Source organism: Ranitomeya variabilis, chromosome 6, assembly GCF_051348905.1.
Source record: "Ranitomeya variabilis isolate aRanVar5 chromosome 6, aRanVar5.hap1, whole genome shotgun sequence".
NCBI classification, from domain to species: Eukaryota; Metazoa; Chordata; class Amphibia; order Anura; family Dendrobatidae; genus Ranitomeya; species Ranitomeya variabilis.
The window spans coordinates 427,613,991-427,636,314 of NC_135237.1; the positions used below are offsets into that span (position 1 = coordinate 427,613,991).

The following is a 22,324-nucleotide window of genomic DNA, read 5'->3' on the forward strand; positions in this document are numbered from 1 at the left end:
ATCCACTTCTCTTCCAGGTCATCAACTTCCTCAGGACAGAGCATAGCACACCTGTGCAGGTCTGTGCTTCACTTGCACAGACTTGAGATTTGAAGCACTGGGTGGATGACATAGGAGAGGTCATCCATGTCCATCAAGACAAGAGAATGTGGTAATAAACACACACGGCACTGTTGGAGAAAAAGGTGCTGAAGTAGGATCCAAAGCCGTTAGTTATGTTGCAAATAGACTTGGCACTCATACTGATGTATTCAATGAAAATAGTATTATTTTATTGTAGAAAACTAAAGACAAAATAAAGAAATGTTTCAGTCAAAGGTAGACCTTCATCAGTCATCTGGAAGTGGCAAAATCGTATAGGGAAGCATTAGTAGAGAGTCTGCGGTATCCACCGCTCAGACTAAGGGCATCCTTATGCAATAGAAAAGTGGCTGACAGCACTCCCTTATTGGGGCGCCCGCTCCATGTCCAAGGAACCCTCCTGGGCAATCAAGATACTCCAAGTCAGAAGAACAGCGCTCCAGCCGGGTGTAGTATTCAAGTAGAAAAGGTCTTTATTCAGCCATGATAAAGCGACGTTTCGACCATACAGCGGTCTTTTTCAAGCATACAAAATGGTGTCCAAGGCTGTCTTAAATAGTGTGGATACCACACAGGGCACCAATCACTATCAAGTCACAGCCCACATTAAAATACCATACATCAATATAACAAATAACGAACATCAGACACTGATATATAGGTAAATCTTATATAAACATACCATCACCACATAAATCAATATAATAATCAAAATACAAATATAGATCAATGTTTTGTTTTATCCTATAGTCCACAAATCCACTGGATGCATCTTCGTTCCCATAGAGATCTTCCACCAATAGATCACTTTCTGTTGCAGACTTCCTGTTTAATTGGAGCCAATAAAAACTATCGGCGCCAAAAGGACAAACAACCTAGCCATCACCTTCTTATAGCATGGCGTTACTTCATTAACCAATCAAGCATATTAGCTTACCATTAGCATGCTTTCATCATCGCCCAACGTCCTCTCACCGGCATAACCGCTGAGTCGCAGATCATCATACAGACCATAGTGTGTGAGCGCAGGCTCACCACGTCCCCGCCGCGCTCCATCACATGATCGGAATGGAGCCACACCCAGACGTGACGCGTATCCGCGTCACACAACAACGGTCACATGTGACCGCCACCCAGACCGGTTACCCGGGGGACGCCAGTAAACAACATGGCGCTTCCCTGGTGATCGATCTGATACACCTACTTTCATTAAGCTAGCCCACATCAGCATAATACGTCCATAACCCGGCAACAGCACTGAGCTACGGATCGCAGTAGCGGCCACAATACATATGAGCAGGCGCATCGCGCTGCAACAGTGCTCCAACTCATATTGAGATGGAAACACACCTAAACGCGACACTAGCCTGCATCACATAATAGTGGCCACCTACGATCCCCATTCAGATCAGCTGCTCGAGAGGCTCAAATGAACTACAAATAACGATCCACAATATTAAAGGGACAGAATCATATAAATCAACAATAGGACAACACAGTGGAAAAAACAACACACATTTGATAAACATAATGGGACAGTCGGAATATAGACAGGAGGCAGAAAATCTAGCATCTCCATGCTTTGTATATGATATATTCCTTGTGCAAAATATGCACATAATCCAAATCTTGAGTCCTCCGTCCACCGACTATCACATTCATTGTCCATATCTAATAAAACAAAAACATATATTAAAACACATATAGATACACCCGTGTCATAAAACCAGCATAAAACCAATGACGACAACAACCGTGAGAAAGGGATCCTCGTATATTAAGGGGTACACATATGTAAATTAAAATCTATATTCAAACCCTTAGGTTGTAATGAGCCCAGGGTATAGATCCATCTCATTTCCTTAGTCTTAAGCATCCGTAATCAATCCCCTCCCCTTCTTAAGGTTGGAACACTATCTATGACTTTAAATCTTAGTTGAATTACCGAATGTTTGCTCTCCAGAAAATGTCTGGGGACCGGCAATTCAGTAAGCCCCGTCCTGATGGTACTTTTATGCTTACTGATGGGGGCCCTCACTTCCATAGTGGTCTCTCCAATATATGTAAGGCCACAGGGACAGGTAATCATATAGATGACATAACTTGATGTACAGGTGTATCTCTCTTTTAAATAGATCTTCCTCCCAGTATGGGGATGACAAAAGAAATCTCCTTTCATCATATTGTTGCAACTAGCACAACCAAGACATGGGAAATTCCCATTTCTTGGTGCACTTAAAGTCTGTTGACCTGATACCTTGGATGTACCAAAATCTGATCTAACCAATTTGTCACCCAAATTCCTTCCTCTCCTATAGGACATAATAGGAAATGATCTAAAACCTGAGACCTGGGGTAAACCACATTGTAAAAGGGCCCAATGTTTTTTTATGATCCCACTAATACGATTACTGACCGAGCTATATGTGGATACAAATGGGATACGTTCACATGAACATTTCATGGAGGTTTTCTTTCGGACACTATCCCGTGAAGAGTTTCGGGCCTTTGTTTTGAACTCATCCACTCCTTTTTTAGGATACCCTCTTGCCACAAAATTAGAGCACATGTCATTTAACCGTTGATCCACCATATTCTCATCAGACACTATCCTACGTACTCTTAATAATTGACTCCTGGGGAGTGAATCCACCATCCTCCTTGGATGATTACTGTCAAAAAACAACAAGCTGTTCCTATCTGTCTCTTTTACGAAAATATCGGTCTTCAATATACCTCCATCCTTGTAAACCAAAGTGTCCAACAATTGTATTTGGACTGTTGAGTGTGTTAACGTAAACTGTAATTCTGAATATACTCCATTGAGGCTATCATGAAAGGCTCCCAGTTCTGTCAAGCTGCTATCCCATATCACAAAAATATCATCAATATAATGCCACCAGGCTCTGACGTGGCGCCAGAGGTTGGATTGGTACACAAACCTGTCCTCAAATACCGCCATGTAGATGTTAGCATAAGCTTTATCATTGCTGAATAAAGACCTTTTCTACTTGATTACTACACCCGGCTGGAGTGCTGTTCTATTGACTTGGAGTATCTTGATTGCCCAGGAGGGTTCCCTGGACATCGAGCGGGCGCCCCAATAAGTGAGTGCTGTCAGCCACTTTTCTATTGCATATGCTGGACTGAACCCCAGACTGACGTGCACCCTAACCATAATGATGGATGTTACTACTAATATAGAGATGGGTGACTCTGATATTGCCATGACTTTTTCATATACTGATGATGACGCAACACGAATACTATCTGGCTCTAATATGGATATTACATTTTTAAGTAAACCAACGATTGATATGTTGAGGAGGAAATGGGAGAATGAAAAGAGGAGGTTCATTTCATTTGAACTTCATGCCACGACCTTGACAGAATATTTCAAGGTTAGAGGGATCCCACGTGGGTTGTGGCCACATTTAAGGCCAACCCTTTTACCTGACAACACACAATTCTGTACAAAATTTGAGGCTATCTCAAATAAATTTGCATTTGACATTATGTTTTTGGGTTTACCACAGCCGAATCTGATTCTACAGATGATTCCAATATGGGAGGAATGAAGGGAGCTCATTTTTTAGAGCCAGAAAGAATGGACAAAACCACCCCAGGAAACGTGGTCGGAGAGGCGGCAGTAAGCACAGGAACCAAGGGGCATCCCAGAGAACAGAGACAAGGGAGAACAGCTACAATGAAAACGAGGAATATGAAGAACAATTGACAGATAACAAAGAACTGATGGTAAATATCTCATCCACTATATTGTCTGAGATTGAACTTAAAATTCTATCTAAGGGACTGTCTTTTTGTCTGTCAAATAACCCGGATTGGTTTGGAATAGAGATTGATTTACAAGCTTTTTTTAGGAGGTTGAGATTGTCATCCTATTTTTCTGATAAAACCAATAGTATAAATATGGATGATAATAATTCTATACAAGGTTTTTCTTTAAAGGAATTAGGATTGTATAATAGGAGTATGTTTCAGCCACCTACTAGAAATCACTTTATTGAGTCGTATATTGAATTGATACAGAGTGAAGTTGAAAAACTAAAAACACCTATAAACTTCCAGTGAATCAGAATATGACATTAGCTGAAAAGAAAGCTGTGAACAATCTGGCAGACAACACTGCGCTAACCATCAAAAGAGCCGATAAAGGCGGGGCAGTGGTTATTATGGATAGTTCCAAATATAAAGCTGAAATACTTAGACAATTGGGCGACGACTGTTGTGAATTCCGCTCTTGGGCTCCCTCCGGTGGTTGTAAGTAGCACTTTTGTGAATTCTGCTCTTGGGCTCCCTCCTGTTGTTTTGAGTGGTATAGCTGCTTCTTGGATTTAGCATTAGCAGCTGCTTCCACTGATCTTCTTTCTGCTCGGCTATTTTAGTTTCCTTTATCCCTCAATCAATGCCAGTTGTCAATTGTTCCTGCCTGGAGGCACGGCTCTTGGATTTCCCTGACACTCTGACCCGTTCAGCTAAGATAAGTCCTTGCTTGTCCTTTTGCGGTCCACTTGTTGTGGACTTATTGTTCAGCACATTTATGTTTTGTTCATTTGTCCAGCTTATCAGTATGGATCTATTTAGCTAAGCTGGAAGCTCTGGGCTGCAGATTTTGCCCTCCACACCTTTAGTCAGGTGTGGAGATTTTTGCATATCTCTGCGGTGGACTTTTTTCTAGTTTTTATTACTGACCGCACAGTGTTTCTTTCCTTACTGTCTATCTAGCTAGAATTGGCCTCCTTTGCTAAAATCTTGTTTCATACTACGTATGTCATTTCCTTCTCCTCTCACAGCCAATATTTGTGGGGGGCTGTCCTATGCTTTGGGGATTTTCTCTGAGGCAAGATAGCTTTCCGTTTTCTACCTTTAGGGGTAGCTAGTTCTCCGGCTGTGACGAGATGTCCAGGGAGTGACAGGAACATTCCACGGCTACTGCTAGTGTTGTGTTAAGATCAGGAACTGCGGTCTGTATAGTTACCACCTGCCCAGAGCTAGTCGCATGTCGCTCCTAAATTACCAGTCCATAACAGACGACCTTGTATATGAGAAGTTATCTTGTAATCCTACTTTGCGTTTTCAAAAGGAATTACAGCTTGTGGTCAGTGACTCCCTAGCCATGAGACTCATGGACCACAAGCTGTCCGAGTTCTTGATTGTGGATGCACCGGTAAAACCGGTGCTATATGTGTTACCTAAAATCCACAAGGATTTATTCAACCCCCCGGGTAGACCGATAGTTTCGGGGAAGGGTTCATTATTCAGTAAGACCGCCATCTTTCTGGATCGAGTGTTACGCCCCTTTGCTGTGTCAGCACGGTCTTTCATTAGAGACACAAATGATTTCCTTGATAAAATTGAGGATGTGACAATTTCAGATACTTCCATCTTGGCATCGTTCGATGTGACATCATTGTACACATCGATTGAACATGGGAAAGGTCTTGAGGCTGTTGGTTGTGCGCTATCGGGCTCCGACGTGGCCCCAGAGTGTGCACAGCTTGTCCTCACACTGTTGGAGCTTATCCTCAGGAGGAATTATTTCCTCTTTGGGGATGAGTATTACCTTCAGTTGACAGGTACCGCCATGGGGTCCAATGTGGCCCCTACTTATGCTAACATCTACATGGCGGTATTTGAGGACAGGTTTGTGTACCAATCCAACCTCTGGTGCCACGTCAGAGCCTGGTGGAGTTATATTGATGATATTTTTGTGATATGGGATGGCAGCTTGACAGAACTGGGAGCCTTTCATGATAGCCTCAATGGAGTATATTCAGAATTACAGTTTATGTTAACACACTCAACAGTCCAAATACAATTCTTGGACACTTTGGTTTACAAGGATGGAGGTAGACTGAAGACCGATATTTTCGTAAAAGAGACAGATAGGAACAGCTTGTTGTTTTTTGACAGTAATCATCCAAGAAGGATGGTGGATTCACTCCCCTGGAGTCAATTATTAAGAGTACGTAGGATATTGTCTGATGAGAATATGGTGGATCAACGGTTAAATGACATGTGCTCTAAATTTGTGGCAAGAGGGTATCCTAAAAAAGGAGTGGATGAGTTCAAAACAAAGGCCCGAAACTCTTCACGGGATAGTGTCCAAAAGAAAACCTCCATGAAACGTTCGTGTGAACGTATCCCATTTGTATCCACATATAGCTCGGTCAGTAATCGTATTAGTGGGATCATAAAAAAACATTGGGCCCTTTTACAACGTGGTTTACCCCAGGTCTCAGGTTTTAGATCATTTCCTATGATGTCCTATAGGAGAGGAAGGAATTTTGGTGACAAATTGGTTAGATCAGATTTTGGTACATCCAAGGTATGAGGTCAACAGACTTTAAGTGCACCAAGAAATGGGAATTTCCCATGTCTTGGTTGTGCTTGTTGCAACAATATGCTGAAAGGAGATTTCTTTTGTCATCCCCATACTGGGAGGAATGTCAAGATTCTCAATGGCTAGAGAACATAGCCCAGCATATATAAGAACTAGCTCTTGGAAGATGGAATCTAAACTGACCATGAACTAAACCTGCCGCACAATTAACAGTGGCCGGGTAGCGTGCCTACGTTTTATCCCTAGACGCCCAGCGCCAGCCGGAGGACTAACTAATCCTAGCAGAGGAAAATACAGTCCTGGCTCACCTCTAGAGAAATTTCCCCAAAAGGCAGACAGAGGCCCCCACATATATTGGCGGTGATTTTAGATGAAATGACAAACGTAGTATGAAAATAGGTTTAGCAAAATCGAGGTCCGCTTACTAGATAGCAGGAAGACAGAAAGGGCACTTTCATGGTCAGCTGAAAACCCTATCAAAACACCATCCAGAAATTACTTTAAGACTCTAGTATTAACTCATAACACCAGAGTGGCAATTTCAGATCACAAGAGCTTTCCAGACACAGTAACGAAACAGCAGCTGTGAACTGGAACAAAATGCAAAAACAAACAAGGACGAAAGTCCAACTTAGCTGGGAGTTGTCTAGTAGCAGGAACATGCAAAGAAAGGCTTCTGATTACATTGTTGACCGGCATGAAACTGACAGAGGAGCAAGGTTATATAGAGACTCCCACATCCTGATGGGAACAGGTGAACAGAGAGGATGATGAACACAAGTTCAATTCCACCAGTGGCCACCGGGGGAGCCCAGAATCCAATTTCACAACAGTACCCCCCCCTCAAGGAGGGGGCACCGAACCCTCACCAGAACCACCAGGGCGATCAGGATGAGCCCTATGAAAGGCACGGACAAGATCGGAGGCATGAACATCAGAGGCAGTCACCCAAGAATTATCCTCCTGACCGTATCCCTTCCATTTGACCAGATACTGGAGTTTCCGTCTGGAAACACGGGAGTCTAAGATCTTTTCCACAACGTACTCCAACTCACCCTCAACCAACACCGGAGCAGGAGGCTCAACGGAAGGCACAACCGGTACCTCATACCTGCGCAATAATGACCGATGAAAAACATTATGAATAGAAAAAGATGCAGGGAGGTCCAAACGGAAGGACACAGGGTTAAGAATCTCCAATATCTTGTACGGGCCGATGAACCGAGGCTTAAACTTAGGAGAAGAAACCCTCATAGGGACAAAACGAGAAGACAACCACACCAAGTCCCCAACACAAAGCCGAGGACCAACACGACGACGGCGGTTGGCAAAAAGCTGAGTCTTCTCCTGGGACAACTTCAAATTGTCCACTACCTGCCCCCAAATCTGATGCAACCTCTCCACCACAGCATCCACTCCAGGACAATCCGAAGATTCCACCTGACCGGAGGAAAATCGAGGATGAAACCCCGAATTACAGAAAAACGGGGATACCAAGGTGGCAGAGCTGGCCCGATTATTGAGGGCGAACTCCGCCAATGGCAAAAAAGCAACCCAATCATCCTGATCCGCAGACACAAAACACCTCAAATATGTCTCCAAGGTCTGATTAGTCCGCTCGGTCTGGCCATTAGTCTGAGGATGGAAAGCAGACGAAAAAGACAAATCTATGCCCATCCTAGCACAGAATGCCCGCCAAAATCTAGACACGAATTGGGTCCCTCTGTCAGAAACGATATTCTCCGGAATACCATGCAAACGAACAACATTTTGAAAAAACAGAGGAACCAACTCGGAAGAAGAAGGCAACTTAGGCAAGGGAACCAAATGGACCATCTTAGAGAAACGGTCACACACCACCCAGATGACAGACATCTTCTGAGAAACAGGCAGATCCGAAATAAAATCCATCGAGATGTGCGTCCAAGGCCTCTTCGGAATAGGCAAGGGCAACAACAATCCACTAGCCCGAGAACAACAAGGCTTGGCCCGAGCACAAACGTCACAAGACTGCACAAAGCCTCGCACATCTCGTGACAGGGAAGGCCACCAGAAGGACCTTGCCACCAAATCCCTGGTACCAAAGATTCCAGGATGACCTGCCAACGCAGAAGAATGAACCTCAGAGATGACTCTACTGGTCCAATCATCAGGAACAAACAGTCTACCAGGTGGGCAACGATCCGGTCTATCCGCCTGAAACTCCTGCAAGGCCCGCCGCAGGTCTGGAGAAACGGCAGACAATATCACTCCATCCTTAAGGATACCTGTGGGCTCAGAATTACCAGGGGAGTCAGGCTCAAAACTCCTAGAAAGGGCATCCGCCTTAACATTCTTAGAACCCGGTAGGTATGACACCACAAAATTAAACCGAGAGAAAAACAACGACCAGCGCGCCTGTCTAGGATTCAGGCGCCTGGCAGACTCAAGGTAAATTAAATTTTTGTGGTCAGTCAATACCACCACCTGATGTCTGGCCCCCTCAAGCCAGTGACGCCACTCCTCAAAAGCCCACTTCATGGCCAAAAGCTCCCGATTCCCAATATCATAATTCCGCTCGGCGGGCGAAAATTTACGGGAAAAAAAAGCACAAGGTCTCATCACGGGGCAGTCGGAACTTCTCTGCGACAACACCGCCCCAGCTCCGATTTCAGAAGCGTCGACCTCAACCTGAAAAGGAAGAGCAACATCAGGCTGACGCAACACAGGGGCGGAAGAAAAGCGGCGCTTAAGCTCCCGAAAGGCCTCCACAGCATCAGGGGACCAATCAGCAACATCAGCACCCTTCTTAGTCAAATCACTCAATGGTTTAACAACATCAGAAAAACCAGCAATAAATCGACGATAAAAGTTAGCAAAGCCCAAAAATTTCTGAAGACTCTTAAGAGAAGAGGGTTGCGTCCAATCACAAATAGCCTGAACCTTGACAGGATCCATCTCGATGGAAGAGGGGGAAAAAATGTATCCCAAGAAGGAAATCTTTTGAACCCCAAAAACGCACTTAGAACCCTTCACACACAAGGAATTAGACCGCAAAACCTGAAAAACCCTCCTGACCTGCTGGACATGAGAGTCCCAGTCATCCGAAAAAATCAGAATATCATCCAGATACACAATCATAAATTTATCCAAATAATCGCGGAAAATGTCATGCATAAAGGACTGGAAGACTGAAGGGGCATTTGAAAGACCAAAAGGCATCACCAAATACTCAAAGTGGCCCTCGGGCGTATTAAATGCGGTTTTCCACTCATCCCCCTGCTTGATTCGCACCAAATTATACGCCCCACGGAGATCAATCTTAGAGAACCACTTGGCCCCCTTTATACGAGCAAACAAATCAGTCAGCAGTGGTAACGGATATTGATATTTAACCGTGATTTTATTCAAAAGCCGATAATCAATACACGGCCTCAAAGAGCCATCTTTCTTAGACACAAAGAAAAAACCGGCTCCTAAGGGAGATGACGAAGGACGAATATGTCCCTTTTCCAAGGACTCCTTTATATATTCTCGCATAGCAGCATGTTCAGGCACAGACAGATTAAATAAACGACCCTTAGGGTATTTACTACCCGGAATCAAATCTATGGCACAATCGCACTCCCGGTGCGGAGGTAGTGAACCAAGCTTGGGTTCTTCAAAAACGTCACGATAGTCAGACAAGAATTCAGGAATCTCAGAGGGAATAGATGATGAAATGGAAACCAAAGGTACGTCCCCATGAGTCCCTTTACATCCCCAGCTTAACACAGACATAGCTTTCCAGTCGAGGACTGGGTTATGAGATTGCAGCCATGGCAATCCTAGCACCAAAACATCATGTAGATTATACAGCACCAGAAAGCGAATAATCTCCTGGTGATCCGGATTAATACGCATAGTTACTTGTGTCCAGTATTGTGGTTTATTACTAGCCAATGGGGTGGAGTCAATCCCCTTCAGAGGTATAGGAGCTTCCAAAGGCTCCAAATCATACCCACAGCGTTTGGCAAAGGACCAATCCATAAGACTCAAAGCGGCGCCAGAGTCGACATAGGCGTCCGCGGTAATAGATGATAAAGAACAAATCAGGGTCACAGATAGAATAAACTTAGACTGTAAAGTGCTAATTGAAACAGACTTGTCAAGCTTCTTAGTACGCTTAGAGCATGCTGATATAACATGAGTTGAATCACCACAATAGAAGCACAACCCATTTTTTCGTCTAAAATTCTGCCGCTCGCTTCTGGACAGAATTCTATCACATTGCATATTTTCTGGCGTCTCCTCAGTAGACACCGCCAAATGGTGCACAGGTTTGCGCTCCCGCAGACGCCTATCGATCTGAATAGCCATTGTCATGGACTCATTCAGACCCGCAGGCACAGGGAACCCCACCATAACATCCTTAATGGCATCAGAGAGACCTTCTCTGAAAATCGCCGCCAGGGCGCACTCATTCCACTGAGTAAGCACAGACCATTTACGGAATTTTTGGCAGTATATTTCAGCTTCATCTTGCCCCTGAGATAGGGACATCAAAGCTTTTTCCGCCTGAAGCTCTAAATGAGGTTCCTCATAAAGCAACCCCAAGGCCAGAAAAAACGCATCCACATTGAGCAACGCAGGATCCCCTGGTGTCAATGCAAAAGCCCAATCTTGAGGGTCGCCCCGGAGCAAGGAAATTACAATCCTGACCTGCTGTGCAGGATCTCCGGCAGAGCGAGACTTCAGGGACAAAAACAATTTGCAATTATTTTTAAAATTTTGAAAGCAAGATCTATTCCCTGAAAAAAATTCAGGCAAAGGAATTCTAGGTTCAGACATAGGTGCATGAACAACAAAATCTTGCAAATTTTGTACCTTCGTGGCGAGATTATTCAAACCTGTAGCTACACTCTGAAGATCCATTTCAAACAGGTGAACACAGAGCCATTCAAGGATTAGAAGGAGAGAAAGAGAGGAAGGCTGCAGTATAGGCAGACTAGCAAGTGATTCAATTATGAGCACACTCAGAACTAGAGAAAAAAAAAAAAAATTTCAGCAGACTTCTTTTTTCTCTCCTTTCTCAGACAATAATTTAACCCTTTGCGGCCGGTCAAACTGTCAAGATTCTCAATGGCTAGAGAACATAGCCCAGCATATATAAGAACTAGCTCTTGGAAGATGGAATCTAAACTGACCATGAACTAAACCTGCCGCACAATTAACAGTGGCCGGGTAGCGTGCCTACGTTTTATCCCTAGACGCCCAGCGCCAGCCGGAGGACTAACTAATCCTAGCAGAGGAAAATACAGTCCTGGCTCACCTCTAGAGAAATTTCCCCAAAAGGCAGACAGAGGCCCCCACATATATTGGCGGTGATTTTAGATGAAATGACAAACGTAGTATGAAAATAGGTTTAGCAAAATCGAGGTCCGCTTACTAGATAGCAGGAAGACAGAAAGGGCACTTTCATGGTCAGCTGAAAACCCTATCAAAACACCATCCAGAAATTACTTTAAGACTCTAGTATTAACTCATAACACCAGAGTGGCAATTTCAGATCACAAGAGCTTTCCAGACACAGTAACGAAACAGCAGCTGTGAACTGGAACAAAATGCAAAAACAAACAAGGACGAAAGTCCAACTTAGCTGGGAGTTGTCTAGTAGCAGGAACATGCAAAGAAAGGCTTCTGATTACATTGTTGACCGGCATGAAACTGACAGAGGAGCAAGGTTATATAGAGACTCCCACATCCTGATGGGAACAGGTGAACAGAGAGGATGATGAACACAAGTTCAATTCCACCAGTGGCCACCGGGGGAGCCCAGAATCCAATTTCACAACAGAGGAAGATCTATTTAAAAGAGAGATACACCTGTACATCAAGTTATGTCATTTATATGATTACCTGTCCCTGTGGCCTTACATATATTGGAGAGACCAATATGGAAGTGAGGGCCCGCATCAGTAAGCATAAAAGTACCATCAGGACGGGGCTTACTGAATTGCCAGTCCCCAGACATTTTCTGGAGAGCAAACATTCGGTAAATCAACTAAGATTTAGAGTCATAGATAGTGTTCCAACCTTAAGAAGGGGAGGGGATAGATTACGGATGCTTAAGACTAAAGGTACCATCACACTCAGCAACTTTGCAACGAGAACGACAACGATCCATTACGTTGCAGCGTCCTGATAGCGATCTCGTTGTGTTTGACACGCAGCAGCGATCTGGATCCCGCTGTGATATCGCTGGTTGGAGCTAGAAGTCCAGAACTTTATTTCGTCGTCAGGTCGGCGTGTATCGTCATGTTTGACATCAAAAGCAACGATGCCAGCAATGATTTACATGGAGCTAACAACCAGCGAGAACGATAAGTGAGTCGCCGTTACGTCACTGGATCGCTCCTGCATCGTTCTGGAGCTGCTGTGTTTGACGTCTCTACAGCGACCTAAACAGCGACGCTCCAGCGATCGGTTCGTTGTCTATATCGCTGCAGCGTCGCTGAGTGTGACGGTACCTTAAGGAAATTAGATGGATCTATACCCTGGGCTCATTACAACCTAAGGGTTTGAATATAGATTTTAATTTACATATGTGTACCCCTTAATATACGAGGATCCCTTTCTCACGGTTGTTGTCGTCATTGGTTTTATGCTGGTTTTATGACACGGGTGTATCTATATGTGTTTTAATATATGTTTTTGTTTTATTAGATATGGACAATGAATGTGATAGTCGGTGGACGGAGGACTCAAGATTTGGATTATGTGCATATTTTGCACAAGGAATATATCATATACAAAGCATGGAGATGCTAGATTTTCTGCCTCCTGTCTATATTCCGACTGTCCCATTATGTTTGTCAAATGTGTGTTGTTTTTTCCACTGTGTTGTCCTATTGTTGATTTATATGATTCTGTCCCTTTAATATTGTGGATCGTTATTTGTAGTTCATTTGCGCCTTTCGAGCAGCTGATCTGAATAGGGATCGTAGGTGGCCACTATTATGTGATGCAGGCTAGTGTCGCGTTTAGGTGTGTTTCCATCTCAATATAAGTTGGAGCACTGTTGTAGCGCGATGCGCCTGCTCACATGTATTGTGGCCGCTACTGCGATCTGTAGCTCAGTGCTGTTGCCGGGTTATGGACGCATTATGCTGATGTGGGCTAGCTTAATGAAAGTAGGTGTATCAGATCGATCACCAGGGAAGCGTCATGTTGTTTACTGGCGTCCCCCGGGTAACCGGTCTGGGTGGCGGTCACATGTGACTGTTGTGGTGTGACGCGGATACGCGTCACATCTGCGCGTAGCTCCATTCCAATCATGTGATGGAGCGCGGCGGGGACGTGGTGAGCCTGCGCTCACACACTATGGTCTGTATGATGATCTGCGACTCAGCGGTTATGCCGGTGAGAGGACGCTGGGCGATGATGAAAGCATGCTAATGGTAAGCTAATATGCTTGATTGGTTAATGAAGTAACGCCATGCTATAAGAAGGTGATGGCTAGGTTGTTTGTCCTTTTGGCACCGATAGTTTTTATTGGCTCCAATTAAACAGGAAGTCTGCAACAGAAAGTGATCTATTGGTGGAAGATCTCTATGGGAACGAAGATGCATCCAGTGGATTTGTGGACTATAGGATAAAACAAAACATTGATCTATATTTGTATTTTGATTATTATATTGATTTATGTGGTGATGGTATGTTTATATAAGATTTACCTATATATCAGTGTCTGATGTTCGTTATTTGTTATATTGATGTATGGTATTTTAATGTGGGCTGTGACTTGATAGTGATTGGTGCCCTGTGTGGTATCCACACTATTTAAGACAGCCTTGGACACCATTTTGTATGCTTGAAAAAGACCGCTGTATGGTCGAAACGTCGCTTTATCATGGCTGAATAAAGACCTTTTCTACTTGATTACTACACCCGGCTGGAGCGCTGTTCTTCTGACTTGGAGTAAGGGCATCCTTAGTCTGAGCAGTGGATACCGCTGACTTTCTCCTGACATTGTCCTATACGATTTCGGCACTTCCAGACAACTGATGAAGGTCTAGCTTTGAGTACATCAATACGAGTGCCAAAAATATTTACATCATCAAGACAAGATGGCTGACAATTCCAGGCAGAATTTAGGCGCCGAGCATAGACCTGTGACACCCATTGGACGGTGACGGTTAGCATATGGTGTGGGATAATTATAAAGGGTGTTTTCATGGATTTGCAGAGTGATGGGGGTGCAGGGCGTACACAAATTGATGGAGTGATATGTAGATGGTTCTTTTAGTTTTTATATGGGGACATCCCGGTGACAGGTTCCCTGTAAGAGGTTAACATACGCATGACAAATTAAGATTAACCTTGTTTTCTTCCCTAGCAGTAATCTGCATTTGATGTTTTTACCCTAACATGCCTGTTTTTATCTTTACAGGTAAACTCATGTGATTGATTATGTAGTCAATGTAGATGTATTGCACATTCCTGAAGAAGGGAGATGTTCCCTGGTTCAGTAATAAGCACTGTACCTTTGCAGCACTGGGGTCCTGGGTTCAAATCCCACCAAAGACAACATCTGCAAGGAGTTTGTATGTTCTCCCCATGTGGCGTGGGCTTCCTTCCACACTGTAAAGGTACCTTCACACGAAACGACTTTGTAACGATATCGCTAGCGATCCGTGACGTTGCAGCGTCCTCGCTAGCGATATCGTTTCGTTTGACACGCAGCAGCGATCAGGATCCTGCTGTGATGTCGCTGGTCGCTGAATAAAGTCCAGAACTTTATTTGGTCGTCCGATCGCCGTGTATCGTTGTGTTTGAAAGCAAAAGCAACGATACCAGCGATGTTTTACACTGATAACCAGGGTAAACATCGGGTTACCAAGCGCAGGGCCGCGCTTAGTAACCCGATGTTTACCCTGGTTACCAGCGTAAAAGTAAAAAAAACAAACAGTACATGCTCACCTGCGCGTCCCCCAGCGTCTGCTTCCTGACACTTACTGAGCGCCGGCCCGAAAGTGAAAGTGAAAGTGAAAGCACAGCGGTGACGTCACCGCTGTGCTGTTAGGGCCGGAGCTCAGTCAGTGTCAGGAAGCAGACGCTGGGGGACGCGCAGGTGAGTATGTAGTGTTTGTTTTTTTTACTTTTACGCTGGTAACCAGGGTAAACATCGGGTTACTAAGCGCGGCCCTGCGCTTAGCAACCCGATGTTTACCCTGGTTACCCGGGGACCTCGGCATCGTTGGTCGCTGGAGAGCGGTCTGTGTGACAGCTCTCCAGCGATCAAACAGCGACGCTGCAGCGATCGGCATCGTTGTCGCTATCGCTGCAGCGTCGTTTCGTGTGAAGGTACCTTAAGACATACTAATGAGCAAATTAGACTGTGAACCCTAGGGGGACAGCGATGCTGATGTCTGTAAAGCACTGTGGTACTTTGTGGCACTATGTAAGCAGGTAAAATAAATACATAGCATTTCTTTGATTAGAGTGCAGCCCCATTGTGTTTCCAGGTCACCATAATAGACTAACTGCACTTGGGTGAATATACACCAAACTAAACTGATTGTATTTACTGTAATTTGTATGTAAAGAAGTGCAGGTAATACTTCTGATTGAACAATTATTTTGTTGAATGATTGATGCGCTGCGCAAAAAAGTCTGCAAGTGTGCAATAATCACATGAGACTGCAAGGATCTTTTAGTTTGTTGAATATCACATGTATAACTATAGAATCAAAAAGGGGTATTCCCATAATTTCAAGTGAATCAATCTCCAGGTTTTTGCAACCTGAGGGGCAGAGACCCTGATTACAGTGATGTATCATGCACTGGGCTGCTTGCTGAAGGTTTGATAAAATCCCTGTTTTATCTGTTGCAGATCTACCAGTTCTCTAAATGCCGAATTCTTCATAACTCCACCCTGACCACTGATGTTTACACTGTGCATAGGCAGGAAGCTGTCAATCAGTGGTTGGGGTGGGGTTATACAGAGCTCATGAATAAGGAGGACTACATGTGACTGGTTTACTAGACCTCTAGTGATAATGAACAGTGATTTTACCAAAACTACAGCAAGCAGCTCAGTTTGTGACACATCACTGGAATTAGAGCTTCTGTCTCTACATTATGTAGCTCTCAGATTATGTGACAAAAACCTGGTGAGATTACTTTCGATGTAATGGCATATTGCTAGGGGTAAAGGTCCAACTTTTGGGAACTCAAGCAGTCTGGATGACAAAGAGCCAGTGGCCATGTGGCATTTTGCTCTAGTAGGAGAAAGGATTTCTTGTTGGGGGTGATCTTGTCAGCGCTGCTCACAGATGTCCAATCCAGGTCGGAAATATTCTGGCCAGGATTGGGCATCTGTGGACTGCCCTGACTAGATCATCCCAACAAGAAATCATTTCTCCTACACATTTTTGGACCCTGTGGGGATCCAGCGGGTGGAGCAGCAGCTCCATTGGTTTACATGCAAGCTACAGGGTTGTACCTAGTTGCACAACTGAAAAAGGTGAGCCCCTGTCTTATCCTCTCATCATTGGTGGTCTTGGTTGATATACACATGATGCGCTTTCTTTTTTCTTTTATATTTTCCTTTAATGTTAGTCACAGGGAAATGTAATACTGCTCTATTCTAGTTAACTGAGCTGTGTTGTAGTTTCCATCACAGTACATATCTGACAGTGATCTAAAGTTAGGGGTATTGCTCGGATATTCCCATATGTGCGATATGCATTACTTGCTTTAGGTTGGCACACATTTAACACATTGTACTATATTGTACAACATTCTTATGTTGCAGTTTAGCCTCATCCAAATGACAGGACTGATAAAATATAACATTTATTCACCCATATTGTGGCCTAGCGGCTTGTATTATCAGATCAGTAAAGAATATACCTAATACAACCCCTTAAAAATATGGACAACTTTGGGTGTATTTGTGTTCACTAAAAATGTATTTTGCAAAAACAGAAGAAACATACTCCCCTCTTTGTATGCTTCTCTTCTCCCCATGTTTTAGGTTTCTTCTCAAAGAAATGGTCAAATGCTTTAAATTTTTCAATAAAACTGTTATTAAAAAAAGTTTGCAATTCAGTTTTACTTAAAAACTTTTTTTTTAACAATAGCCTTTTACATCCTGTATGTGCTGCAGAACATAGTTGGCCTCAAATTAGCTAAAACTAAAATTTCAGTATTTTGATATATGTTATTCAAATAGGTAAAGTTTGTAGAAACCATTTGATATGCAGTAAGTGAGACAATCGTTAGGACATCGAGTTGTAATATATTCTAAAAAAACAAAAAAATTAAAGGTTATGAAACAATAAAATGATGTTGGGAATGTAGTATACAGTAATGGGATTTGAATATAATGGGGAACACATACTGCCATAGTGATGGAGAGGAATCGGTTATAACTGATGAGAACGATATTAAAAACTGATGCCGTGCACATAAGGTTGTCAGCTACCAACCAGACTTTGCAGAGAACGTTCCCAAGCATCCACTTATCAGTCAGGTTGTATGAAGCACTCACTGGAATACAGAAAGCACCTAGCGAGTATAAAAAAAACCAAAAAACCAAAAGATCAATATTAAGTAATTATTACATCTGTTCCAAACAACAAATATGTTACAATGACTGTTATATGCTATATGAAATAGTAAAAAACAACCATACTAAATTTTGTCTTTTAATAATTTCTGTGTACACATTTACCATTTTTGAAGAAAGGCATCAAAACTATGAATTAACACATGTGGAATTATATACTTAACAAAAAAGTGTGAAACAACTGAAATTACTGTATGTCTTTATATTCTAGGTTCTTTAAAGTAGCCACCTTTTGCTTTGATGACTGCTTTGCACACTCTTGGCATTCTCTTGATGAGCTTCAAGAGGTAGTCACCGGGAATGGTCTTCCAACAATTTTGAAGGAGTTCCCAGAGATGCTTAGCACTTGTTGGCCCTTTTGCCTTCACTCTGCGGTCCAGCTCACCCCAAACCATCTCGATTGGGTTCAGGTCTGGTGACTGTGGAGGCCAGGTCATCTGGCGTAGCACCCCATCACTCTCCTTCTTTGTCAAATAACCCTTACACAACCTGGAGTTGTGTTTGAGGTCATTGTCCTGTTGAAAAATAAATGATGGTCCAACTAAACGCAAACCGGATGGAATAGCATGCTGCTGCAAGATGCTGTGGTAGCTATGCTGGTTCAGTATGCCTTCAATTTTGAATGAATCCCCAACAGTGTCACCAGCAAAGCATCCCCACACCATCACACCTCCTCCTCCATGCTTCACGGTGGGATCCAGGCATGTAGAGTCCATCCGTTCACTTTTTCTGCGTCGCACAAAGACACGGTGGTTGGAACCAAAGATCTCAAATTTGGACTCATCAGACCAAAGCACAGATTTCAACTGGTCTAATGTCCATTCCTTGTGCTCTTTAGCCCAAACAAGTCTCTTCTGCTTGTTGCCTGTCCTTAGCAGTGGTTTTTTAGCAGCTATTTTACCATGAAGGCCTGCTGCACAAAGTGTCCTCTTAACAGTTGTTGTACAGATGTGTCTGCTGCTAGAACTCTGTGGCATTGACCTGGTCTCTAATCTGAGCTGCTGTTAACCTGCGATTTCTGAGGCTGGTGACTCGGATAAACTTATCCTCAGAAGCAGAAGTAACTCTTGGTCTTCCTTTCCTGGGGCGGTCCTCATGTGAGCCAGTTTCTTTGTAGCGCTTGATAGTTTTTGCAACTGCACTTGGGGACACTTTCCAAGTTTTCCCAATTTTTCGGACTGACTGACCTTCATTTCTTAAAGTAATGATGGCCACTCGTTTTTCTTTACTTAGCTGCTTTTTTCTTGCCATAATACAAATTCTAACAGTCTATTCAATGGGACTATCAGCTGTGTATCCACCAGACTTCTGCTCAACACAACTGATGGTCCCAACCCCATTTATAAAGCAAGAAATCCCACTTATTAAACCTGACAGGGCACACCTGTGAAGTGAAAACCATTTCCGGTGACTACCTCTTGAAGCTCATCAAGAGAATGCCAAGAGTGTGCAAAGCAGTCATCAAAGCAAAAGGTGGCTACTTTGAAGAACCTAGAATATTAGTAATGATTTCAGTTGTTTCACACTTTTTTGTTAAGTATATAATTCCACATGTGTTAATTCATAGTTTTGATGCCTTCAGTGTGAATGTACAATTTTCATAGTCATGAAAATACAGAAAAATCTTTAAATGAAAAAGTGTGTCCAAACTTTTGGTCTGTACTGTATATATATATATATATATATATATATATATATATATATATAGTCAATTTCCATTTTTTGCGCTTTCATTTTTTTTCATTAATTGCTTCTCACATTTATTTTATTTTTCCATCAACATGGCCATATGACAGCTTGCCTTTTTTGCAGGGCGAGTTGCAGTCATCTTGTAATCCATCGGCAAATTCTTACGCAAATGAACTCAGAACAGAAGTCATTCCTGGGGTGACACGTGTAGTAATGTTCTAATTACGATAAGAGCTGGAACATCCATCTGCACATGCGCAGTCCACCGGGATGTCGGTGACTGGACGAGATGTCAGTTTCTGTAACCTGCCCCCCCCCACCAGACATCATCATTCCCAAGGGAAGCCTATGCTCAGATGGATAATTCCGGTTCTTACCATGTCATCAGGATATTAATGCACAAAGCCTGCACGAGATGTTGGCAATGGGAGCAAGACATAATGAAGATTGACTTGTCTATCAGGAATGTGTAAGTACAAACCAAGCACCTGTATTTGTCAGCTCATTTGCATAATAATTCACCAGTTATAAGTAGTGATGAGCGATTATATTCGGCACTATTTGTTAATCGCACAAATAGTACGGTATTCAGGATATTCATTGCTCGGCGAGTAATTTGCTATTCGCCTCAATATATTCGAGTGACCCACACATCATGTTTGGCGCTTTATTTGAACATGCTAGGCCTGCTTGCCAATCACAGTAATGCCGGCACCATCTTTGGTGTGGCATTACTGTGATTGGTGGCCCAAACAACGGGTGTTTCTTGCGATGTCCTGTGCATGACAGCGTGGCAAAGATGGGAAGGTGATATTGTTGTTATTTTAACTCTTTTCCAGGAGACAATGGCATCTGTGGAATGGGCGATGACGTAAGTATGGTTTAATTAAGATTTATTAAAGGAGTCTGTCATTCTTTAAATTAAAGGACTTTTTTCTGGGTGTCTGTATTTTTATACAATATGACTATGGGGTTAGTAATGGGGGAGTCTTATTGACGTCTCTCCATTACTAACTCTCTGGGCTTGAAGTCACCTGACAATAAAAAGGTGACATCAACCCCCCCACCCAACTATGACCTCACTTGCCAACGCTACAGCGCAAGTGGGAAGAGCGAGGCTAAGTGCCAGAATTGGCACATCTTAGAGATGCCACTTTTCTGGGCAGATGGGAACTAATGTTTTTATCCATGGGGGGGTGGCCAGTATCCATAGCCCCTTCCTAGGCTATTTAGAGCAGCCCGCCCCTGTCTACCTAGCTTTTGTTGGTTATTAATTATAGGGGACCCTACTTAATTGTTTTGGGGGGTTCCCCATTTTAATAGCCAGTAAAGGCTAATTATACAGCTGTGAGTTGATATTAATAGCCTGGGAAGCTCCACGAATATTACCCACTTCCCAGACTATAAAGATCTGCCCCCAGCCATCGGCTTTTCCTCTGCTGGTTAAGAAAAATACATGGGAGCCCACACAATTTTCATAAAAATAATCTATTAATAACTAAACAATGTACAATAAGCTGCACACACACTGCACTAATTGTATATGTCACTGACATCTATGTATCTAACTATTCTATGTGTATATACTGTATGTAATCCATCTATTCTATGCTGTCAGTGTGACACTAGTCACTTCTCATGGCTAAGCCGTGAGTCAGAGTGATCAGGGAGTCCAAGGTCAGAAGCCAGGAGGGTACATCATAAACAGAAGGAAGAGACAAAAGCATAGTCAGGTAACGTTCCAAGGTCAGAGTACCGGGAGGATAACGGATCAGAGCTGAAGGGGTTAAACAGGCGGATGGTCAGAACGAAGTCCAAGGTCAAGCAACAGATCAAACATATAGAACTCAAGGCACGGGAGAGAGCACAATGCACAAACCTCACAAGATGAATGTACATCTGGCAGTCCTCTGGGAGAAGCTGCTCAGTTAAGTAGGCATGCAATTACCTGGGATAGTGAACACCTGAGATAGCCGATGCCTCTCAGTCACAGATTGGCTAGTCAAACTGTCAATAAACAGCTCAGCACGCCCCTGTACCAGACAGGATGGTCATGCTGTCAACCAAAGTACTTGACAGCTTCAGCATACCCCTATACCATATTGGACGGCTGAGCTGTTAGTAACTGCATTCCAGACACCCTGAGGAGTGGAACCATGACAGTCAGCTCCTGCTGTGATTTTACAGCACATGGATGCTGAATTGCCGATTTTTTTCTATCGATCTACAGTATATATGTAACATATACAGTACAGACCAAAAGTTTGGACACACCTTCTCATTTAAAGATTTTTCATGACTATGAAAATTGTACATTCACACTGAAGGCATCAAAACTATGAATTAACACATGTGGAATTATATACTTAACAAAAAAGTGTGAAACAACTGAAATTATGTCTTATGTTCTAGGTTTTTCAAAGTAGCCTTTTGCTTTGATGACTGCTTTGCACACTCTTGGCATTCTCTTGATGAGCTTCAAGAGGTAGTCACCGGAAATAGTCTTCCAACAATCTTGAAGGAGTTCCCAGGTATGCTTAGCACTTGTTGGCCCTTTTGCCTTCACTCTGCGGTCCAGCTCACCCCAAACCATCTCG

At 43.3% G+C, this 22,324-nt stretch overlaps 1 protein-coding gene across 1 annotated transcript in view; it reads right to left on the reverse strand.

Moving 5' to 3' along the window:
* The window catches only part of LOC143783302 (histamine H3 receptor-like), a 35,266-nt gene that overhangs the window by 9,172 nt on the left and 3,770 nt on the right, over window positions 1-22,324 (reverse strand). The window contains exon 2 of the mRNA XM_077271707.1: window positions 17,811-17,977. Within this exon, the coding sequence (XP_077127822.1) occupies window positions 17,811-17,977 (167 nt within the window). The remainder of the gene's footprint in view (window positions 1-17,810; window positions 17,978-22,324) is intronic.